Source organism: Vidua macroura, chromosome 3, assembly GCF_024509145.1.
Source record: "Vidua macroura isolate BioBank_ID:100142 chromosome 3, ASM2450914v1, whole genome shotgun sequence".
In the NCBI taxonomy this organism is placed as follows: Eukaryota; Metazoa; Chordata; class Aves; order Passeriformes; family Viduidae; genus Vidua; species Vidua macroura.
This window is the reverse complement of record NC_071573.1, coordinates 100841213-100863318: the sequence shown is the minus strand read 5'-3', so window position 1 is coordinate 100863318 and position 22106 is coordinate 100841213. Positions and strand designations below refer to the sequence as shown.

At 35.6% G+C, this 22106-nt stretch overlaps 1 protein-coding gene across 3 annotated transcripts in view; it reads left to right on the top strand.

Moving 5' to 3' along the window:
* ROCK2 (Rho associated coiled-coil containing protein kinase 2) overlaps positions 1 to 22106 on the top strand; it is a 104419-nt gene that overhangs the window by 71786 nt on the left and 10527 nt on the right. Inside the window, exons 10-33 of one of the 3 annotated variants that reach the window (XM_053972195.1) lie at positions 80 to 143; positions 1529 to 1594; positions 1889 to 1968; positions 2359 to 2407; positions 3144 to 3279; positions 3408 to 3499; positions 3749 to 3995; positions 4308 to 4414; positions 5065 to 5224; positions 5898 to 6058; positions 6487 to 6671; positions 7832 to 7901; positions 9206 to 9309; positions 9436 to 9622; positions 9958 to 10051; positions 10167 to 10261; positions 10908 to 11087; positions 11305 to 11473; positions 14465 to 14535; positions 15503 to 15591; positions 16322 to 16400; positions 16603 to 16864; positions 17491 to 17704; positions 21015 to 21881. In XM_053972195.1, coding sequence (XP_053828170.1) covers positions 80 to 143; positions 1529 to 1594; positions 1889 to 1968; positions 2359 to 2407; positions 3144 to 3279; positions 3408 to 3499; positions 3749 to 3995; positions 4308 to 4414; positions 5065 to 5224; positions 5898 to 6058; positions 6487 to 6671; positions 7832 to 7901; positions 9206 to 9309; positions 9436 to 9622; positions 9958 to 10051; positions 10167 to 10261; positions 10908 to 11087; positions 11305 to 11473; positions 14465 to 14535; positions 15503 to 15591; positions 16322 to 16400; positions 16603 to 16864; positions 17491 to 17704; positions 21015 to 21114 — 3061 coding nt within the window. In that variant the 3' untranslated portion in view covers positions 21115 to 21881. Of the gene's footprint in view, positions 1 to 79; positions 144 to 1528; positions 1595 to 1888; positions 1969 to 2358; positions 2408 to 3143; positions 3280 to 3407; positions 3500 to 3748; positions 3996 to 4307; positions 4415 to 5064; positions 5225 to 5897; positions 6059 to 6486; positions 6672 to 7831; positions 7902 to 9205; positions 9310 to 9435; positions 9623 to 9957; positions 10052 to 10166; positions 10262 to 10907; positions 11088 to 11304; positions 11474 to 14464; positions 14536 to 15502; positions 15592 to 16321; positions 16401 to 16602; positions 16865 to 17490; positions 17705 to 21014; positions 21882 to 22106 lie in introns of those variants that run through there. The other 2 variants (XM_053972192.1, XM_053972193.1) reach the window with 2 other exon arrangements.

The window sequence follows — 22106 nt, the reverse complement described above, 5'->3', positions numbered from 1 at the left end:
ATTGATTAAAACGTCCAGGTTGCCAGAGTTGCTGAAAACTTTAGTGAAAGCTGGAGGGATTTGTGTTTGTTTTTGACAGGTTGCTAAGTGACTCCTCTCAGTCTTGCAGAGAAAATGAATCTGTGCAATCTAGTAAAAATGAGGTTAGTGCCTTTTTTTCTTTGTATTAATGGGATGATTAACTAATTTAGTTAAGTCTGTTAAGAAAAGACAAAGTAAAATAAGTGTTGAAACAGTTTTGTGGGGGGCTTTTTGTCTTTTAATGATCCTCAATAAAAATGATATTTTCTATTTACAGGACAGCAAGGAAGTAAGTATAGTATCTGCATTAAGAAAGGAATAAAAAACCCTTCATAATTTTACATGGATGTGAAGTATCTTAAATGTTTATTCACCAAATTATTAGCAGTAAACCAGTTGTATTTTGAAACAGTTGTAATCAAGTGTTAAAGTACTGTAGTATAAAGATAAATGAATACAGATATTTCTCAAATTCTTTTTGCATCCAGAATTTGTTTGGAAAGCCAGTGTGTGAGGCTGTGTTTCCTACAGACAGCATTACTCTTGTGAAGGTCCCACACTTGCATTAATGATTCATGACTGATTTATTCAGAGTTTGAAAAAGTAAATTGTCACCTGCAGGGATAAAAGAATGTTTAAATCATATTCCAGTTGGAGCATATGGAGCATGTTTATCCAGCTTTGGAAGATTGACAAATGAATTTAAATTTGCATGACAGGAAAAGCAATGGCATTTTCATACACTTACTTCATCATGTTACTTAAACATTTGTATTATTCAAGTGTAGATAGTATATTGTTAACATTTTTTAAAACTTACAATTCCTTTTCAAATTTTAAAAAATACATAAAGGAAATGCATTATGTATTGATCAGATAAATTTAAATGCACAAGTTTATTAGACTCCACTTCCTTCCTGTCATTGATGAATAGATGAATAGTTTTAGGCTTCACCTTTCAATAGAAATGGTACTGCTGTTTAAAATACATATGGTCACATTCATGATGTTTGCTTTATGTTGTGTTAGTAAATGCAGATGGCAAAATTTTGCATTTCACTGCTGACAACTTATTTTATTTGCATTTTCTCAAGCAACAAATCTCCGGTTTTGATGTCCTTTTCAATGTTCCTGTTGTGGAAATCTTCTAATTGTAACAATTACAAAGTGTTTTGGAAACCACATTTTTACATTTCATGTTTGGGGGGTAGAGGAAGAGGAGGAAGGGAGGAAAATAAATGCATTTGAAAGCCTGAAGTAATGAGATTAATCCAAAATTTATTATTTATAATTTATTTCATTAATATTTGGGTACTGGACTCACAATTATTTCTTAAAAATATTTTAGTAAGCAAACCAAAGCATTTCCAAAGTTACCATTAGCTTCCAAGATGTAAGACTAAGAAATTCTTCTTTATGTGAAATCATTGAGCATGTTTAGCCATATTGTCTAAGATTGTCCAATTTGGTCATGTACACCCCTTTTTTATTTTTTCATTTCATTTAGAAAATGCTATCCAAAACCATCTGCTCCAGTGGAAAGTCTCTGGCTACAGAGCACAACAAAGGGCCGGTAACAATGTTCTTTGCCCATATAAATTTAATGACTCACAATCTGTGGCACATAATTCTGTGATGGTTCAATTCAATATGCAGCAAATTTTGTTCCCATAAATCCATATATTTAAAATTATCAGAATTAATACCTTGTAAAGATGCAACCTTCTAGTGATGGTTTTAAAATAATGTACTGGAAGATTTAATTAATTTTCCTTGCTTTCCCTTATTTTTTATTTCATTGAATTGCATTTGTTTTCTGTGAAAATATTTTTATATGTGGGCCATGCTTTTTTGACATTTTACACAGTTTCAGAAAAAACTAAGCAAGCTAGAAGAACAGCTCAGTAATGAATTACAAGCCAAAGATGAACTAGAACAGAAGTACAGGTGAGAATGTTTCAACATGTTTGATATGTTTATAAAGATGTTTTATTAGACCTTTTGTTTTTGAATGCTTAAAAGCATTTTAATCCACTTTGGGGATTCCCAACCCTGCAAGCAGACCTCACTGTAAGTTGCTGGCTTAATTCTCGCTACTCCTTTGACTACCGGGGTGGTTGTTTCGGGGTTGGTTTAGATTTTTTTTTTCTTTAATTCCATATAAGAATCTCACTATTTAGTGGTTTCACCAGTCCTTGAGGTTTTTGCTTAAAATAGAATATCTTGCATAAAATTATTGAGACAAAAACACCTTACATAAAATTAGTGAAACACATTCAAACATTCTAATTTCTGTATTATCAGCAGGGTTTAAAATTATTTTTCAAATTTGTTCAGGTCTACAAGTGTTCGTTTAGAGAAGATAGCAAAAGAGCTTGATGAAGAGGTAAGGCCGTAGATTTCTTACTGGAATTAGAACTTTAACATTTGTGCATGGATTTTTCCCTTCAATAACATCAAATTGCTTTTGAGTAGCTGTATATTTTATAGCAAATAACACTAGTTGATTTCTTGGTGTTCATAAGCATGAAATTGTTGTCACTGCTAAAATATTTTCATTACGTTTTCTATACTGTAACTGTGCATTTCTTTCTAGAACTAGATTTTTACCATATTTTTAACTTGGCAGGCAGCGTGACACAAATATCCCATACAGATTTTAAAAATTGAAGGTGTGATAGTAGTGTTTCCAGAGGAGGAAGACCATGCTTTGGATTGTTTGGTGTTAGTAAAAGAACCCTATTTCTTGCCCTGCTTTGCACCTTACTGCTTCTTCAAATTTAGATATGGCTGTGCACAACTTAATGTATGGTTCATGCAGGTGCATGTCAAGACCTTACCTTTACATGTATGTTTCTCTGCTCCCAGAGTGACTGCTTAGGCAGGTCTACCAGGTTTGTCAAATCCAGATGATCAAACAATATTTAAATTGCAAAGCTCCTGGCCATAGACATCCTGGGCTGGATTTGACCACGTGTTCTGATACGTAGTATTTGCAGCAGGCAGATGGACTGGCTTCCTCCATTACAGACTAAACTGAGTGCATGAGCTGTGTTTTTATCGTATAAGAATACCACTCCTGTGTGTGTCATTAGTGGTGTGGTTTTTTTTAATATATCCAGATAACTTCAAGGAAGAATGTAGAGTCTGCAGTCAGGCAGTTAGAGAGAGAGAAGGCTCTTCTTCAGCATAAGAATACAGAATACCAGAGGAAAGCAGAACATGAAGCAGATAAGAAACGCAATTTGGAAAATGAGGGTATGTTGAACCATGCTTGAAGGTTCCATTTTGATGTGGGTTTTTAATACTTAAAATAAATGAATTATAGTTCCAACTGAAGTGTTTTCATGACAGTGATTAACAATGTTGAATTGTTTTTGTTGCAGTTAACAGTTTGAAAGACCAACTTGAAGATTTAAAAAAGAGGAATCAGAACTCTCAAATATCCAATGAAAAAATTAGTCAACTACAAAGACAGGTATGTCAACTTTATATACTTATATTTTAAAATAATCAGTGCTTGAAGTACAGATTTTGGTAACAGTGGAGGAATTTGAAATGTGTAAATGGGTTTTAAAAGCTGTTCTTTCTTGTTAGGTTTTGGTGTTCAAATGTAATCTTAAAATATACTCCTTATTTCTTTAACCCATAAAACCTAGTATTCTGTAGTAGAAATAGTGGCCTTTATATTTTGATTGTTTCTGAAGTATGTTTTTATCAATCTTAGTTGGATGAAGCCAATTCTTTGCTGCGGTCAGAGTCTGATACTGCAGCCAGGTTAAGGAAGAACCAGACAGAAAGCACAAAGCAAATCCAGCAGCTGGAAATTAATAATAGAGAACTACAAGATAAGAACTGCCTGCTAGAGAATGCAAAACTCAAACTGGAGAAGGAGTATCTCAATCTTCAGTCAGCTCTAGAATCAGAAAGGAGAGATCGAAGTCATGGATCAGAGATTATCAGTGATTTACAAGGTATTTCTGCAAATCTTCTGAAGTTAAGATTGCTTCTTGTTTCTGGTATGGGTAGTGTTATTTGAGTTTCAGACTGTGACTAGGTAAGCGTGCTTTTTGTAAAATGTTATATAATTGTGAATAGCATTTAAGAAAAAATGTGTGGCAACATCTATAAAACATTATTGATAACTTCTAGAATCACTCTAAAAGGAGACATTCTTAATAGTCAGAACTAGGAGCTGTTACATTTCAAAAATGTTACCTCTAAATAGATAAAAATACAGTCTTGTTTTCACACACTGACCTTACTGATATTTTGGTAATTTTAAGGTCGAATATCTAGCCTCGAAGAAGAAGTGAAAAATGGAAAGAGTGCATTAGCCAAACTGGAAATGGAGAAAAGACAATTGCAGGAAAAGCTTACAGATTTAGAAAAGGTAACAGCACTGATAGATGAACATTGGTGTTACATTCTTATAAAATTTTTGAATTTGAACTTTTATTACTTGAGACATTGCAACCAAACATACACAAAAAAAAAAAAAAGCCTTGTTTTCCGCTTTTTTTTTTTTCCCCAAATTGAGAAGTGGGGGAAAAAAGACATCATTTCCCATACAGTCATAATACATTTTACTTCTGAAGTACTTAATTATGTACTCCGGTGTGAACCTTAACAGTACAATAGCTTCATTTCATTTCATTTGTGTGGAGGTTTTTTAAACTCTCATTATTGCCAAAAATAAAAGAGCCTCTGCTAACAGGATTTTTTAAACAAATTTGTTATTGAAACAAAAGGCTTGAAAAATTTCTTCAATAAACTTAATCTTCGGGCTGCTCTTACTATAGAATGTTGGTTGTTAAGGCAGTAATTCTATAATTGTTTGCTACTGGGGATGTCACTGTAAATATTTTGAACACTTTGGTGTTCACAAAGAAACATTTATGGAAATGAGTTCTCAACTCCTTAGCATGAGCTCTCTCTTCTATTCCAAGCATCCTTCCAAGAAGCATGTTACTGTTGTTCAAAATTCTGCCACTAACCTTGTGTATTTAATGGTTTATTTCAGTGTTATTTTTATTTTAACAGGAAAAGAGCAACATGGAAATAGATATGACATATAAATTTAAAGTTATGCAGCAGAACCTTGAACAAGAAGAAGCTGAACATAAAGCCACAAAAGCACGATTAGCAGACAAAAATAAGATCTATGAGTCTATAGAGGAAGCAAAATCTGAAGCCATGAAAGGTATGTATTTGACATCACAGTTGGACTTAGGTGTGAATTGTCCAAAGTAGATAATATAATCTTTCACCATGCAAATTCTGGTGCATCTCATGACAACTGAAATACTTTGAAGAGAGGGATAATTGCCAAAAAAATCCAGAAGATAGCTCTTACTTTTGAATTAAATGGCTTATGTTTATTGCAGCTAATTAAAAAGCTACCTACAGATCCTGTCCTTCCAATTGCAGAACATTTACAAAAATTTTGAGCATGCAGATCTTCAAAAGAAGCAAGAATTATTCAGTAATAATGGCTGAGTTACCTGGCATATCAGGTTCTCAAACAGCTTCAGCTCTTTGATTTTATATTATCACAGTCAGAGCACAGTAGATTTAAATGTTTTATTTTTAAAATTCCACCCATTTTGTTCATCTCAGAGGTGTTGCAGATAAACTGAAAGTTATCTAGAAGCTCAAAAGTAGGAAATAGCTGTCAGAAATGCTTGAAAAAGCAGCCTCTGGGTGTGTATCTACTGTGAAAATTTTAATTAATCACTTCTAAGTAGTCTTTCTATTCAGTTTTAAAAGGAAAAACATGTGGCTTATTGTTAGTACAGGGTAGACATCCTCTTCCCTTTGCCCTCCAAAATCTGCTGTTTGCACTTCACTGATGTCTTACATCTTTTACTTCACAGAAATGGAAAAGAAACTTTTGGAAGAGAGAGCTTTAAAGCAGAAAGTAGAAAATCGGCTGTTGGAAGCTGAGAAGCAGCGCTCCATGTTAGACTGTGATCTCAAACAATCGCAACAGAAAATAAATGAGCTCCTTCGGCAGAAGGATATACTGAGTGAAGATGTAAGGAGCACTGACCAAAGGAGTCTTGAGTCAAACATGTTTTCCATGTCCTAGTATTTTTCCTGTTATAGCTGTATTTAGGAAAATTTGTGAATGAAAGTGGCAACAAAGTTTTCCTTCTCTGCCTTAGAAACTTTAAAAAGTCTGCTTATGAAATGTGGTGTCATTTTTCTGAAATATTCATTCAAATATTCAGCATTATTCATGTTAAAAGGTTTGTCCTCTATAGTGGTAAATGCTGTGAGATTGACATGGAAAAACTAGGTAATTTCATGTGTGCTAATGCCTTTATTCAGGAAGCAGCTTTGATTTAGCAAGAGATGTAAAGGAAGTCAATTAGAGACTTCCTTTTTTAAATGTTTTTCCTGTTTAAATGTTGTTTTCTTTTGTAGATCTGTAAAATTCACAGGTTTCTGCTTCTTTTTCAGGTAAAAAACTTGACATTAAAAATAGAGCAAGAAACACAAAAGCGCTGTCTCACTCAAAATGACCTCAAGATGCAAACACAGCAGGTCAACACCTTGAGAATGTCAGAGAAGCAGTTAAAACAGGAGAATAACCACCTTCAGGAAATCAAATTAAGTCTGGAAAAACAAAACAATGAACTCCGCAAGTATGCAAGTTGCTCTATATGTTTTTGTCATGTTACTGATTTGAAACATTTTTGGAACAAAAGCTGGGAGCAAAATTAATTTTAAAAGTTGCTGCAAAGAATAGGCTATTCTACAGTGCAAAACTTAATTGTTCTTTAAAATAATTTACAGTGACTCTAATTTTGACTTGCCCTAGTGATTCAGCAGTGTATAGGTTTGTATCAAAAGGTGTTTATTATCCAGAAAATCTTGGAAAACACAGCTTAAATATGGGTCTGAAAACTTCAGAGAAACACTTATTTAACTGGAGGCCTAGGTACTTTTTTTAATGATGTAGGACTTCAGTGAAGAGGAAAGTTACTGGAATTATTAGTCTAGGAGAGCTTACCAGAGTTGGAAATTAATACCGCTACAGAGCTACCAAGCATAACCATTGGAAATACCTTGTACTACAGATCTTTAAACGCATCTGTTGGTCCTTCAGATAGGAGTGTCAGTGGTTCTTCAAGGTCTTACAAGTAGTATTTGCACCTAAGGAAAGAAACAATGTTATTTTTTACATAAAGAACTTTCTTGTGAATGAAAAGACCAGATTACCACACGTATCAGATGAATCTCAATCCTAGCTTCTTTATGACTTGGATGTTTTGTCTCCCTGTGCTTTGCCTTTTGTCAGCAAGATGCAGTTAGTCATGTAGAAGGTGGCCATAATGTGGAACACTGGCAGAAGTCTTTTCTGCTACATTTCTGTGTTATGGAGCTGACTGTTGTTTAAATAACAGATGAATTCAAGAAAATATGCACGTCAAGGAATACAGACATTCACAGACTGTGCTCTAGCAAAAAGGAGACTCAAAACAACCAATCAGATCAGTGACATTTTACATGGAAATTAGATTCTGTTGGTGGCTGTTTACTTTATCAGTGTCTCTTACCAGTTAAACTTTGTGACACTGTTGTAGTTAGTGTGTTAGCAGTATTAAACTGACTTGCTATGAGTGCAGTATTCTCAGCTGTACAAGTGAAAAAGATATCTGGTACCCAGAGGAAGCTTCAGGTTTAATAGTTGATGATACTTAGGTCAAGAAATTGCTGGAGATCTCAAGAGTGTGAATGCTGTCTTTTCTGTTTACTGCTTTGGAATATCTTCATATCTTTAAAGCATGTTCTTCCTTTCTAGGGAACGTCAAGATGCAGATGGACAAATGAAAGAGCTTCAAGACCAGCTCGAAGCTGAACAATATTTCTCAGTATGTTTTATGCTGGTTTATTTTTATATTAATCTGTTTACTGAGTATGTTAGCTTTTCTTCTTCCCCCTCAGCCATCAGATGTTTCACATCTGTAACCCAAAGCTACTGGTTTTTCTTGTGCCTGTCTCCAGCGTTGTCTGCTGCCTTGATCTTGATCATGTTGAGAAATGTCACAGCTTTGTGGGGGAGCTCAGAGGGAGGAGTCAAGCAACTAATTTTTCCACATTGTGAATAATCTCGTGCATGTTTTTAAGCCTTTTCCATGGTATGGTAGAGAGAATTGTATTCTCATGTGATGTGACAATACATGTGCATCTACAGCTCAGAAGGAAATTTTGCATTACGACCAAACTTGGTAGTTATCTGTTGGAGTTTTTCATTTATTGTGGCAAGGTGCACCAGAATAAATAGGTAGGATACTTAAAAATCATCACTGGCAAGTGGAGGTTAGATTTTATTAACAGTGCACAGCCAGTCACATTGCATGAGATGCCAAAAGGCTTGTTTCAATATTAACGGAAAATTAAGATTTCCTTGTGGATTTAGGTCAGTGAAGAGAAGGCCTACCTAAAATTTTATAGATGAAAATGTTACACATATTAAAGGAAAGAAAGGGAGCATAGAGGTCAGTTGACTGCTGTAGATGGGCCAGAGAGACAATCTGTCTTGAAATCCCTGCAGTAAGTACACTTAGTGTCATCTGTTCACTTGTCCTGTAGTCAGTCATTTGAATGGACAGAGCAATATAATGTTTCTTTCATTTTCTTCAGAGTTCTAAATTCATATTGATTCCATGAAATTTTGAATTTCAAATTATTTTCTAATTGGTTCTTCCCTTATTCCTGTATTTCCCTTGGTTCTTTAACTGTCATATTGGTTTCATGGATATGTGTGATTGGAATCTAAACTCCACATGCCTAATTACATCAGACAAATATTTAAAATAGTAGAGAAAAAGAAATTAAGTATTTTCTCTGCTTCTGATACTTCTGATTTTGTATAAAATAGTTATTTTCCCATTTAGAATATCCTTAGCAGTATGTATACAAACAAAGAAAATGAAAGTCATAGATCTACCCATTCACAAATATACAAAAAAAAAAAAGGAAAAACAACAAAGTAAAATAACCAAAGCACATTTGTGAATCATGGTGACATTTAGATAAGTTTCAAGAAGGCATTGCACAATTATACTCTAATTAGTGTGATTAAGGAACTGCGTACCATGTCAACTTGTATAAATTTTGTGGACCTTTAAAAGTATAGAAATCACATGATTTTCTTTCCAACTTTAAATTCTAGACTCTCTATAAGACACAAGTTCGAGAACTTAAAGAAGAATGTGAGGAAAAGACCAAAATTTGTAAAGAAATGCAGCAAAAGATACAAGAGTTACAGGATGAGAGGTAGGTTTTGCTAGTTGGATTACTAGTGCCTAAAAGATCAGGATGGCTTTTTGTTGTTTTCTTTCCTCCCCTCCCCTCCCTAACCTACCCATTTTAAAGTTAAAAGTGTATATCAATAATTTGCAGAGATTCCTTGGCTGCTCAGCTAGAGATTACTTTGACAAAAGCAGATTCAGAACAACTTGCCCGTTCCATTGCTGAAGAACAGTACTCTGATTTGGAAAAAGAGAAGATTATGAAAGAGCTGGAGATTAAAGAGATGATGGCGAGGCATAAACAGGAACTTACTGAGAAAGATGCCACCATAGCCTCAGTGAGTTACATGATCTATAATTTTGGTAGAGGTTGTATGTGAGCTTTATTTGCAGTTTGAGTTATCCATTGCTCTTTAGCAGATTTAGAGATATACAAATATACCTAATGTTTTAAAAATATTTATGTCTTATGATTGAACTTCAAGAATCTCTTACTGTGTTTCTTCCATGCATTTCTCTGACCATTCTTTCTTCTGCAAGTCCTCTTACCCTTATCCTGGTCTCACTCTGCAGCATTTTCTTGTAATGCTGCTTTGTTTGCCAAATGAGTTTTGTTACATGGTCACATGTCCTTTTTTCCTTCTTTTCTTTTTTTTTTTTTTTTTTTTTTTAGTTGGAGGAAGCAAATAGGACACTAACTAGTGATGTGGCTAACCTTGCTAATGAGAAAGAAGAACTAAACAATAAACTGAAGGAAGCACAAGAACGTATGTAATCCCTGAACAAAATGTGATTTAAATTTAAACTAGATTTGTTCTTTAATAGTACTATATGTGTTTGTCATGAATTTTCATAGATTTTCTTTTAATTACCTTGCTACAGAAATTACAAAGCTTAAAGAAGAAGAAGCAAATGTAGGAAATATTAAAGCACAATTTGAGAAACAGTTGTTGAATGAAAGAACGTTAAAAACCCAGGTAAGCAAATATATTCAAATGCATGTAGACACAGTGTTCATGAATCAAATAATTTTTAATAGAATACTTTCTGCTATAAACTATTGATATATACCAGTATTGCTTTATTTGTTTTTGCTCTGAAAGAAAGTATTTTGGGTTTTTTTTCCCTTCTTCTAAGTAGACTTTCAGTGTAGTGAAACTGGATCCTTATGATTCATAATAGAGGAACTTCTATCCAGATGCAGTTCACCAGCAAAAGCCTTCATTTCTGTCAAATGATTTGATGAGTTACTGGTTTCAGTCTTGATTTACATGCCTCTACAAGTTCTCTAAATACATTTCTGATTTTAATCTAGATTGTTTTTTAGAACAAGTGGCATTTTAATACAAAGACATATTTTGGGTCTAGCTAGTGAAAATGGAAGGAATTATTTAAATGAGTGAAAGGGCTCACACAGCTAATGCTTGCTTCAAGTAAAAAGGGCATCATTACCTATTTTATATTTTGTGTAATACATTGAATTAAAGCAAGCTTGTAGTACTGGATTGCAGAGGTCTTAGTTTGTGCCTGATTATAGACGGAGAGAAGACTTTATTTCTTCACAACGTAACTCTGTGTATTTATTAGTGTGGTTTTTGTCACTTTTTTCTTTCTCACGGGAAGGCTGTGAATAAATTGGCTGAAATCATGAATCGGAAGGGTCCAGTCAAACGTGGAGCTGACACTGATGTACGGCGGAAGGAAAAGGAGAATAGGAAGCTGCATATGGAACTGAAGTCTGAACGAGAAAAGTTAACCCAGATGATGATCAAATATCAGAAGGAAATAAACGAAATGCAGGCAGTAAGATCCTTTTGTAAATATAAACATTGCGGTATTTTCTGTAAAATCTTACTATTGATAGAGACTTTAGGGTAACATATCCAATCTCTATTTCTGAATTTCCCCAACCAGAAGAAATACACAGAATATATAGAGAGATTGGCTACAAATTCTGCATAATTTTCTCTGAGTAACCAAATATTGTGATAATAGGAAATCTTGCAATTTATTCCTGCAGCAAATAGCAGAAGAGAGTCAGATACGGATTGAATTGCAGATGACTCTGGACAGCAAAGACAGTGACATTGAACAGCTTCGTTCCCAGCTGCAGTCACTGCACATTGGGCTGGACAACAGTAGCATAGGCAGTGGACCTGGAGAGGCTGAGGCAGATGATGGATTCCCTGGTATGTTAATTTTATTAATATTTTTACATTAACTGGGTTTATACCACTGTTTTTCCATAGAAACTGGAGTATTAAATTGATGGTCTGATGATTCTGTGATTCTCATCTTCATCTATTTCTACCATCTTATCGATCCTTTGATAGTGATCACTTGCTCACCTGCTAATTAAATCTGTCTGTTGTAATACTTCACCTTACATTTATTTAAAGAAGTTGTTCTTTTTAATTCTGTTGTGCTCCATTAGAACTGAATATTTTTTTCACTTTATTTTGGTGGTTACTTTGCAATTACTGTGTGTATGTGATAAAATGTAAAACTAATACTCTCCTAGAGATTCTATTTTGACTTCTTTCTACTTTTCCTCCTTTATGCTTTATGTTTAGTCCATATCACTCAATCCCACACTATGGAATCCATGTCCTTTACCTATCAGCACTCTTCTACCTCTGTCAGTATTGCCACTAAGCCTTCCAGTTCTCGCATGCTTCTTGATTCCGATTCTGACTCAGAGGAAGAACCTTTGTCTTGTTCCCACAGCCCTACAGAAGTTGATAGCACAGGTGATATCCCTGAGAACCATTTGCTTTTGTTCTTATTGTGTCATTTTCTCTGTTTCAGAACTAATACTATTAATACATAGTGAAAGAAACATAAACCAAATCTGGCAGATAACATGCTGTTTACTGCTGCAGCAGCAGTAAACATTGCCATCAAAACATGAGAAAGTTTGCATGAACAAATAACTGGCCTGTTTTCTCTAAATGTTTGCAAATGCTTGCTGACAGTTATAAACCCACCATGTTTATTGAAGCATTGAATAAATGAGCCTTATGGCTTGTTTTCAAGATAGCCTCTACACAGTATCTGCAGCTCTCTGTATGACCCTAAGGTACTGGACACCAAAACCTCAAATATTTGTGTTTAAGTGAAGTGTGGAAACATCTAACTCCTCACATCTAAATATATATGATCTTCTTGTAGAAATTAATTGTCCTGAATATGACATTGTTTTGCCTTAAAAGTGTATTATGAATGATAAGGCCCTGTTTTATTAATTCTATATTCATTTTATATGACTACACATACACTCTTTTAACAAAGCTTCTGTTTAGTGTTAATGTTAGAAGTAGGTTTTTTATTGCATTCAAATTTCTGTATTTCACATGAGGTTCCTTTAAAGTGTGAATACCTTTCCACTGAACATAGAACCTCTTTTGGTATTTTGACATTACTTCATCAAACTAGAGTAAAGAATAATGCATTTCCTCTATTTTTCTCATTCTCTGGTTTTTGCTTTGAAGCTTCTAATGAAAGAAAACCTACATGCATACATATATTTTTTACTTGCTAGCTGCTGTTGTGATATGTGCATGGATTTGCTTTGTTCTAAAATAAAAATTATAGCTAAGATGAGATTTTTTGCTGATATAATTACAAAAGATTTGAGGTAGGATAGTGTCTTCTGTTGTTTCTCCCCTCGTAGTATTTATAAGCATGTATTTTGAGAAGTTTGGAATATTCTGCCCTTTTTCTGATCTGTTAGTATTGAATGGACACCAGAAGTGAAGAAGTATAATGAGAAGCTCTCATTTTATCTAATTTAATCTGTATTACAGGTTACAGAGAAAAATAGGAAAATCATATTTTAGGAAATAGGAGAAATATTCATGTTTTTGCTCTACTTGTGCTTCCTGAATATGGGGTAGACTATTTGTTTGCATCAACGTTATGCTTGTTACACTTTCTATGAGGTGTAGTTGAAAGGAACAATATAAGGTAGAAGGTTTGAGGCAAAACAAATGTTACAGAACTGTTTCATGTACTTGATATGTGTATTAAAATAGGTCACCAACAGCACTGCTGGTAGCATTGAAGACAGTGTGGATCTGTGTATCTTGCTTTAAGTCTCTCTAACACAAAAAGAATTCTATGAATATCTAGTAATTATTGTTACACTGTGTTAAACATGGGCAGGAACCTGCAAATGTCCTCTGATGAGAAGGAAAATAGTTTTTGTAATTTTGCAGTATGTTTCTGCTTGTTCCATGGTTTTGTCTTTGTTAATGCTTAACACTTCACTATTTTTGACTTGGAGGTTCCTCAGCAGCCAGTAGAGGTTATCTGCTAGGGTAGGAAACTCATTAGAGAAATTTTATTGCAATTAAGTATTTCCCCTTAATAAAACATAGGGGGAAGAAAGACTTGTGTTATGTGCAGCTACAAAAATAGGGTGGAAGGGTATGTGTTCCTATGTATTACCAAGCACTGTGAAAGTGTGATCCTGTTAAGCTTTTGGTGACTACTGAAATGTGTGTGTCAAACAACAGCTGAGCTCTCCATACTCTTGATAAATCAAATCTGACAAATGTGCCAGTGTAATATAAAATACTGCAAGCGTGTGAAAGGGCAGTTGAGTTCAGGCAAGGCCTAAAGGTTAGCCAAAAATTACTTATTTTGGTTTAGAAAGCCTAGGAGATACAGGCATAATTAGAGAAAAGAAAAATTTACAGACCAAAAATTATGAATTAGAATGTTAAACTGGCATTTTCCCCAGCATATAGGGTATATAGGTTATTTGTGGTGGTAATTTGCCTTTTTTTTGGTCTTGAATTGGATATTGTGTGGTTTGTACTAATATCTTTAGATGCTGTTGTAAAAGGTAACAGTCAATTGACATAAGGCTTTTAAGACTTGAAAAAACTACTAAAGGGAATGTGTGTGCTATAATTGTAAGTTTGTTCTTCCCCTTCCTACTTGTGTCTACTACTTCTTTGTCATTGCATTGCTGGTTATTGGCTGTATTCAGTGGTACATTATTTAATGTATTCCTGAACATTTACCATGGTAAACTTTGCAAGATCTCATACTGTTAAATAGTTCATCTTCTCATGTTTGCTCTCTTGCTTTATTATTGATGTTCAATAGCTTTTAAAATGCACAGTACTTTCAAAAAAATTTTGTCTGTTCTTTGATACATATCTCTTTTTCAGAATCCAGATTGGAAGGCTGGCTATCAATGCCTGTTAGAAATAACACTAAAAAATTTGGATGGGTTAAAAAGGTAAGAAAACCAGATTTATGATTTTGTTTCATGCGTAGGTTCAACTTTAAACTTACTGTAGGTTTTGAACACTTCAGTTTTTCTTTTATATGAGTTTTCTCATTACTTAAATGTATAAAATATGTTAACTGGTAATGCCTACATCTGAGAGGAGCAGCTTAAGACAATTGCAGTAGTTTAAGACACCTCTTTGTATAGCCAGAGGTGAGAACAGTCATTCATGATCTTCAAATGTTTATACATGCCATAAGCATTCCCAGCAGTATTACACAGCTGGAATTAGGCAGAGTCTAGAAACAGGTGTTCTTGACAATTTCTTTATTTAGGAGATAAGACTAAAACCTACTCTTCCTGCCTTGTTCAGCCTTCATTTGTTTACTGCTTCTCAGTAACCCCTTTGATGAGTCTTTACCCAAAATGTAACATACACATTTTCATACAAATTTCCTTACTGCTGCCATACAGTTAATTCTAGGCAAAATTCTGGAAGTAGGACATCTTTTAGGTAATTAGCTTTTTAGTGAAGATTGCTAGCTATTCTAGTAAGTATAATAGTGATATTTTAAAGTATGATTCCTATTAGTTGTCACCTGCACACATGAAATAGGCAGAGGATGGCAGTTACTGTCTCTACCAGTCCAAGTGGAAATTAAATCAATAAAACAGAAAGGAAAAGCTTATATCTTACTTTCTTCCTGGCTTTCAGTTTTGTTTCTTCATAGATATTTAAATATGTTTAAAAATCAGTTAATCTGATAATATAACTTGATTTATCAGATAATCTGAATTTTGTTTGTTATGCAATGAATTCCTTGGCATGGACTTAGTATATTTTCCATGTAGGTACCATTTAATGAAATTGTATAAAAATATTGCTACAACATATGTGATAGATAATTGCTGTGACATATTTGACATCTGTGATGAGCTGGATTAAAACATGTTTTATCCTTTTGTCTCTTTACAGTATGTAATTGTAAGCAGCAAGAAGATCCTGTTCTATGACAGCGAACAAGATAAAGAACAGTCTAATCCCCATATGGTATTGGATATAGAGTAAGTATTGCCATGTGTGTTTCCTTCTTCTGATTTGTAGGTGAACTGTTGGAACTGTGACCAAAGGGCCTGTTGAGGTCCAGTCTGGGGGCACAACATCACATGGGAGATGATTTTTTTTTAATCTGAACTATAGAGCTGCACCCACTGTGGCGCACAGTGGGGTTTGTTTTAGGCACTGGTGCAGGAACACCAGTGCTCAGTGTGGTGCTCAGACTCATCTAGAGAGTTGCCCTGAGCCCTGGTGTCACTGAAGTGCACCCACTAGCTCAGCTAGACCTTCCTCACACACACTTGGGTGCAAAGCATGTAATGAAAACTGTAACAGAGCAGATATCATTTTCAATATTCATGTATTTTCTCGTACAACACGGCCTTACAGGTGGGTTATATAGTTAATTTATTTTCTTAATAAATGCAGAATCTGGCTATTCAGAGCATGGGGACAGGATTGTGTTGGAAGCATGCCAGCAGCCATTAAAGTCACACAATGATGGTTTCTCAGTGCTTTTGCAAATATAGACAGATGCTTGTCAATTTTTATTTAGGGTTTGTTCATGTGCAGGGTTGAAAGACAGGGCTTTACCAAGTGATTAGAAATCTGTACGAATTTGACCAATCTTCAGTGGTTCTAAACCTTAAATGTGGTATGTTGTAGCCTAACTTAATCTGTCACATTTGTCATTGTGGTAACATTAATTTTTGTCCTTATTGAAACAATTTCCTATAGCAAACTCTTCCATGTCCGACCAGTCACTCAGACTGATGTGTACAGAGCAGATTCCAAGGAAATTCCTAGGATATTCCAGGTATTTATTAGCAAATTAATGTTTCTAGTGTAACAGACATGGCATTTCAGACATTGTCAAAATGATTGTCTAATGAAATATTTACTAAAAAATCATTGAAAAATCATTCCTAGTGTACTTCTTCAATCTTTGTATTTAGATAATAACTGTGAATTTATATTTGCCAACTAGGAGTATTGAGATTATTTTGCTTTCATTCTAGATCCTATATGCTAATGAAGGAGAGAGCAAAAAGGAACAGGAATTTCCTGTAGAGCCCATGGGAGAGAAGTCAAATTACATTTGTCACAAAGGACATGAGTTCATACCTACTCTTTACCACTTCCCAACCAATTGTGAAGCTTGTATGAAGCCCCTGTGGCACATGTTCAAACCTCCTCCTGCTCTGGAATGTCGCCGCTGCCATATCAAATGTCACAAAGATCACATGGATAAAAAGGAAGAGATTATAGCGCCTTGCAAAGGTAAACAGCAAGTATTTGAATATGCAGATAGTGCTGGAGTCACAAGGCATTCTAATAGATCAGAGGATTCTAGTAATGGTCTGACACCAACTAAACATAAAGGCTGGTTTGTCTTTTATTAGTACGTGGCCATCAGCCCCTTTCCAAGGGTGTCTCCATGAGGGTCACTCTGCTCTGAGTTCATGGCACGTGGCTGTGGTGTGCATGTGCCTGTTGAGTTGTCATCCCTGTGCAGCAGAGCGTGGTGGCTGTAAAGTGCTCACGCTGTGTTTTGTGCTCCGCTGTGGGAAACAACAGCGCTATGGAAGGGGTTACATTTGGTGAAGGCTGCTCCTTGTGACTCAACATCATATAATTTCTTAGTCTCAGTCACACCTCTTTGGATTACCCGTGTTTTCTTCCACTTGAATGTGTATCTTCCACAGTACTAAGTTGTTACTCTTGAAATATAAGGAGGCGGCACTGTCAGCATCCAGGAAACCTACTGGTTCATTTTAGTTTTGACCTCTCTGCTGATTTCTCTGCTTCAAGTATGAGAGTATGCTAATCTGACAGCTAATTTTTGATGTGGGGCCATGTTTAGAATAATAAAGATACTAATTTTTATTTTTAAAATCTTATTACAGTGTACTATGATATTTCTACGGCAAAGAATCTACTACTGTTAGCTAATTCTACAGAAGAACAGCAGAAATGGGTGAGCCGACTGGTGAAAAAAATACCCAAGAAGCCTCCAGCACCAGACCCCTTTGCTCGATCTTCTCCCAGAACTTCCATGAAGGTACAGCCGAACCAGTCCATCAGACGACCAAGTCGACAGCTTCCTCCAAACAAACCAAGGTGACACAAGAGCTTCTATTTAATTTATTGTTCTGAATGTTTTACTACAATTAGTTTCAATTTCTTATTCAGGGTAGAAGGACCCATGCTAATGTCTCATGATTCCTAATCAGATTCTTCTGACTGGGTAAAAATTGTCCATACAAAAATCATTAGTTTACTTCTGGATCTCTTTTGAGGAGCAGAATCCTATCTGCTGTGCTGTGGAAGTTGATAGCATTCTGCAGGTAGCATTTATATGATTGCACAGGCCAGAGTTTCTGGTTTTTTTCCAGTTTGCTTTTTCATCACCGCAGTACTAATTTATATTTGTTTATGTCAGTTCCCAGTGCTGGCAGCCTGTGAAAAGATTAGTCTCACTTATTTTGTTCATCGCAGTATTCCAGTTTAGCAAAGGCTTAACATTTTTCCCCAGAGAGGTAATTGGGCAGTGCCTAGACAGGATTGCTCTCCTTTTTTCTGTGACCAGACTGGCACCAGTATCTCAGGTGGTTGGGTGAGACCTGGGCTGGGTGAATGGACAGAGTTACAGTGGAGAATGCAGAGAAGCACACTCTTGCTGTGATGCTGCTATTACTACAAAACATCCTTACACTATGAAGCATAAGGATCTTAAAGAGATACTTATATTTTAATGGGTGGAAATGCATAGTGGAAGGACTTAGCGTAATTTAATTTCACTTCCCTCCCAACCTTCATACAGTCTAACTTTTGGTGATTTAATTTACATATTTTAAAGAGGATCAGACCTCATAATTTGAATTTTAAATTAATAGATTTATTATAATCATCAAGGAAAAAAAGCTTTTAAATCACTTTTTAGGGACCAATTATTGAAGAGATTCTTTGTGCAAAAATAATCAAAATATCAGTGATAGGACTGAAAGCATGAATCAGGAAAACATTCATGACAATTTGGGGGACAAATAGATCACTTTTCTTCTGCACACTGTTTACAGTCTAACTTAGTGGTGTTACTCTGTTTCTTGCTGTTAAGATATAAAGGTATATAAATTCTGATTTTCTTTTCAACAGCTATTCTTAGGTGTTCTGCAAATATTCTTCGCCTTCCGTTTTTTCAGTCTTGAACTTTGGTACAAAATGCTTTCATAGCATAGTATTTACCATTCTATACTGGTGGGAAAAGGAGGGGAATGAGTGTTTTTGTGTGTAAAGCACTTCAGTTTAAGTTTCCAAGTTAGCCTCACAAATGTACCTAAAAGATGAAAAGTGTAGTTCTGTGAGGTCATGTCACCTATTACCAGAATAATGCAGGTCTGTCAAACCAGTGGAAATTTGTATGGATTTAAACACCTTTAATTAGAAACCACATACTCATAAATAACTATAATTGCTATGGTAAATTTATATCTCAGTGTTGCTTCTATGAGGCTTTTGTGCAAGGGTTTACCATATGAAATAATTAATTTTCCTTCATAAACTATATTAAGAATGAAGATGTGGTTGCCAATTCAGTCTCAGGACTGAGCAGTGGGCCCTGGAAGCCAGGTTAGGGCTGGGGCTGCACCAAGAGGAGCACAGCTGGGTGACTGAGGAAAGAGATTATACCCCTCTGTTCACTCCATATTCTGCAGCACAACACTGCCTCCACCTCTGACCCCCAAATTCCAGTCAGACATCAACACACTGGGGAAGGACCAAGCAGAGGCCACCAGGATGGTCAGAGCAGATGCCTGAGGGAGCTGGGTTTGTTCAGCCTGGGTGATGGACATGTCCAGGGGCTCCCATAGCAGCCTGCCCCAGCCTCTGGGGAGGGTATCCAAGAGACAGAGCCAGGCTCGTCAGTGCTGCATGGTGAGAAACAAGGGGCTCACCTGAACCAGGAGACATGCCAGCTGGATAGAAGGAAAAGCCAATGCAGAGAGAGAGGCCACTGAGGCTGTACAGGCTCCATCCCTGGAGGCTCTCAACAGCTGACAAGGCCTTGAATATTCTGGGCTGGCTTTGTATCTGACCCTGCTTTGATCAGGAGGTTGGGCTAGAAACCTCCTGAGGTCCCTTCCAAGCTTCCAAATGCTGTCCCTGCTAGGAATTTCACACAATGATGTTTTCTTCAAGGTTTTCATGGCTGTTTTTCTTCTCCTTAAATCTGTGAGGATTTAAGAAAGTTTTTCGTACAGTTTTTCATACAGACCATATAATTTCTGCTTAGCCATTTGGTTGGATCGTGCCAAACAGATAATTCCAAACTGAAAGAAACTCAACTTTAATGTATTTTACTTCCTAATAAATTTTTTAAGTGTAATAGCCATAGTTCATGTAACAAATTAATATTGAGCCTTTTCAGGGCTATATCACATTTAAAGATTTAAATAGTTTAAAGCCTGAAAATCCAAATTCCCCTGAGACCCATTTTATTTAAAATGTGTGATTAACTGTAGTAAACAATGTAGCATGTTTCTATTGTTGCTCTCTTAGGGTAAGGTTTCCATGCCTGTATCCTATGCTTGGCATACAACCCTAATTAGGATCCTTCCAGCTCACTGGAGAAATGACTAGGCTAGGTTTCATTTGTTGTAGCTATAGCAATTGAAAAGTTAGTACTTAAGGTATTACAACAGAAAGAGATGAGTGCTTCTAGACAGTGATTCACCCCATCCCAAAATAAATGCCTCAGATAAGTAAAATGACTCACTTGCTGACAGGGTTTGCCTTGCTTGCCTTCTTTGTTCTATAGTGACCATACAAGGAGCAAAGACAGGGAGGCCGATACAAGAAGTTAATATATCCTCTTTTTTGGCATTGCTTAACTTTAAATAATGAGCTACAGGATAGCTTCATAGTGTAATCATCCTGTATTTGGGATACAGTAAAATCCTGCTATATTCGTTTGTACATTCAGATGAAGTGCTGTCTTATTCAATGTTCTTTTCAGCACTCAAAATCACTTCATTTTATTGGAAAAACTGTTAGGTTTGTGTTATTGTCTGGAAGGGCATAGCAGGAGAGCATAAAACCACCTCAGTCAGCAAGAACAGCAACAAAACAGAAAGCAGATGATTTTAAAAAAGGTACATGTTGGTCTTTCCTGTTGAAATTCAGGGGGGAAAATCAATATGGTAAGAATTCTGTATTGAATTGAATGATATTTGAGACGCATTTGCAATGAATGCAATATTCTTAACTTATATGAACACTAACTGAATCTTCATACTCGTGATAGGCAAAGGAACAAACCCACCTACCTTAAACAGTCTTTCAGATAAAAAGGTTTAGTGGTAGCAAAAGGAATTTTCAAGTCTTTTATAGAAGTATGACACTCATTAAACATCAAACCCTCCTGTTGCAGATTACTTGATCTGGCATTTAAGGACTGGGATTGGTCCTTTGATGATGTTGATGATATTGATGGTGATGATGATGATGATGACGATGTTTTTGATTTCTGAAGAAGTATAAGGGGTAAATCTAAATAGAGAGGAATGGATTTGTTTGCCTTTGAATACAGCATGCTATGTTGGATTTTGTTTCTAAAAGCAGAGAAAATACAAGATCTCATTTTAAAATTTTAAATAGAAAAAATGAGATTCTGTTCATCATATTGAACTTTTAGAGGAGTCATTTTCATTAAAACAAAGTTGTTGCCTTTGCCAGTGTTTTTATTTTTCTAATCTTAGATCCTTTTTTTTTTTCAAAATTCATGTCTGCCTGCCTGAATAAAACCCCAAAACTGCTGTTTTCAGGATCATTGCTCATCTCTAATGCTAATACTGCTAACCTCAGCATAGAATATTTGAAGGATAAAAGGGAGATGGTAGCAGTTGGATGTTTAGCTGAAATAGACTTGGTATTTACAAACACTTTTCATTTTTAAGCTTTGAATATAAACTGGTCTATGGCTAGCAGACATGAAATCAATGGAGTTCTGCATTTTGCTTTTCTACCTCTGTTCTGAAGTGAATTTGACTTGGCTTTCCTTTGCAGTGCTGTGCTTTCTGGGTACCTAACCACGCATTTGAAAACTATGTAAACAAATGGGTTTGCAGCTTCCGTGGTGTGGTTTCCTTGACTGCTTTAGAAAGATCCGGCCGTTGCACTGATCTGATTTGTCCCATGGCTTAATTCTGGATGTATTGCGAATAGCTTTACCTATTTTATAGACCTCAGGATCTGATCATTTCACACATTGATTCAATCTTTTATTTACACAGAAAAAAAACCCTAAATGTTAAATGGCTAAGAATTGTTTTAAACAGTATGTGGGATGTGTCTCAGCTGTATAACAATGGCACTGGGGCAGCTCCTCTGCTGTGTGCTCAGGGAACTGAGGAACCAGCTCCTGCAGAACTTAACTGGCTTAGTGTTCACAGTAATGAGCATTATGTTAATTAAATATACTGCATCTTTGTGTATTAAAAGCTTACTGATCACTAATCCTTTA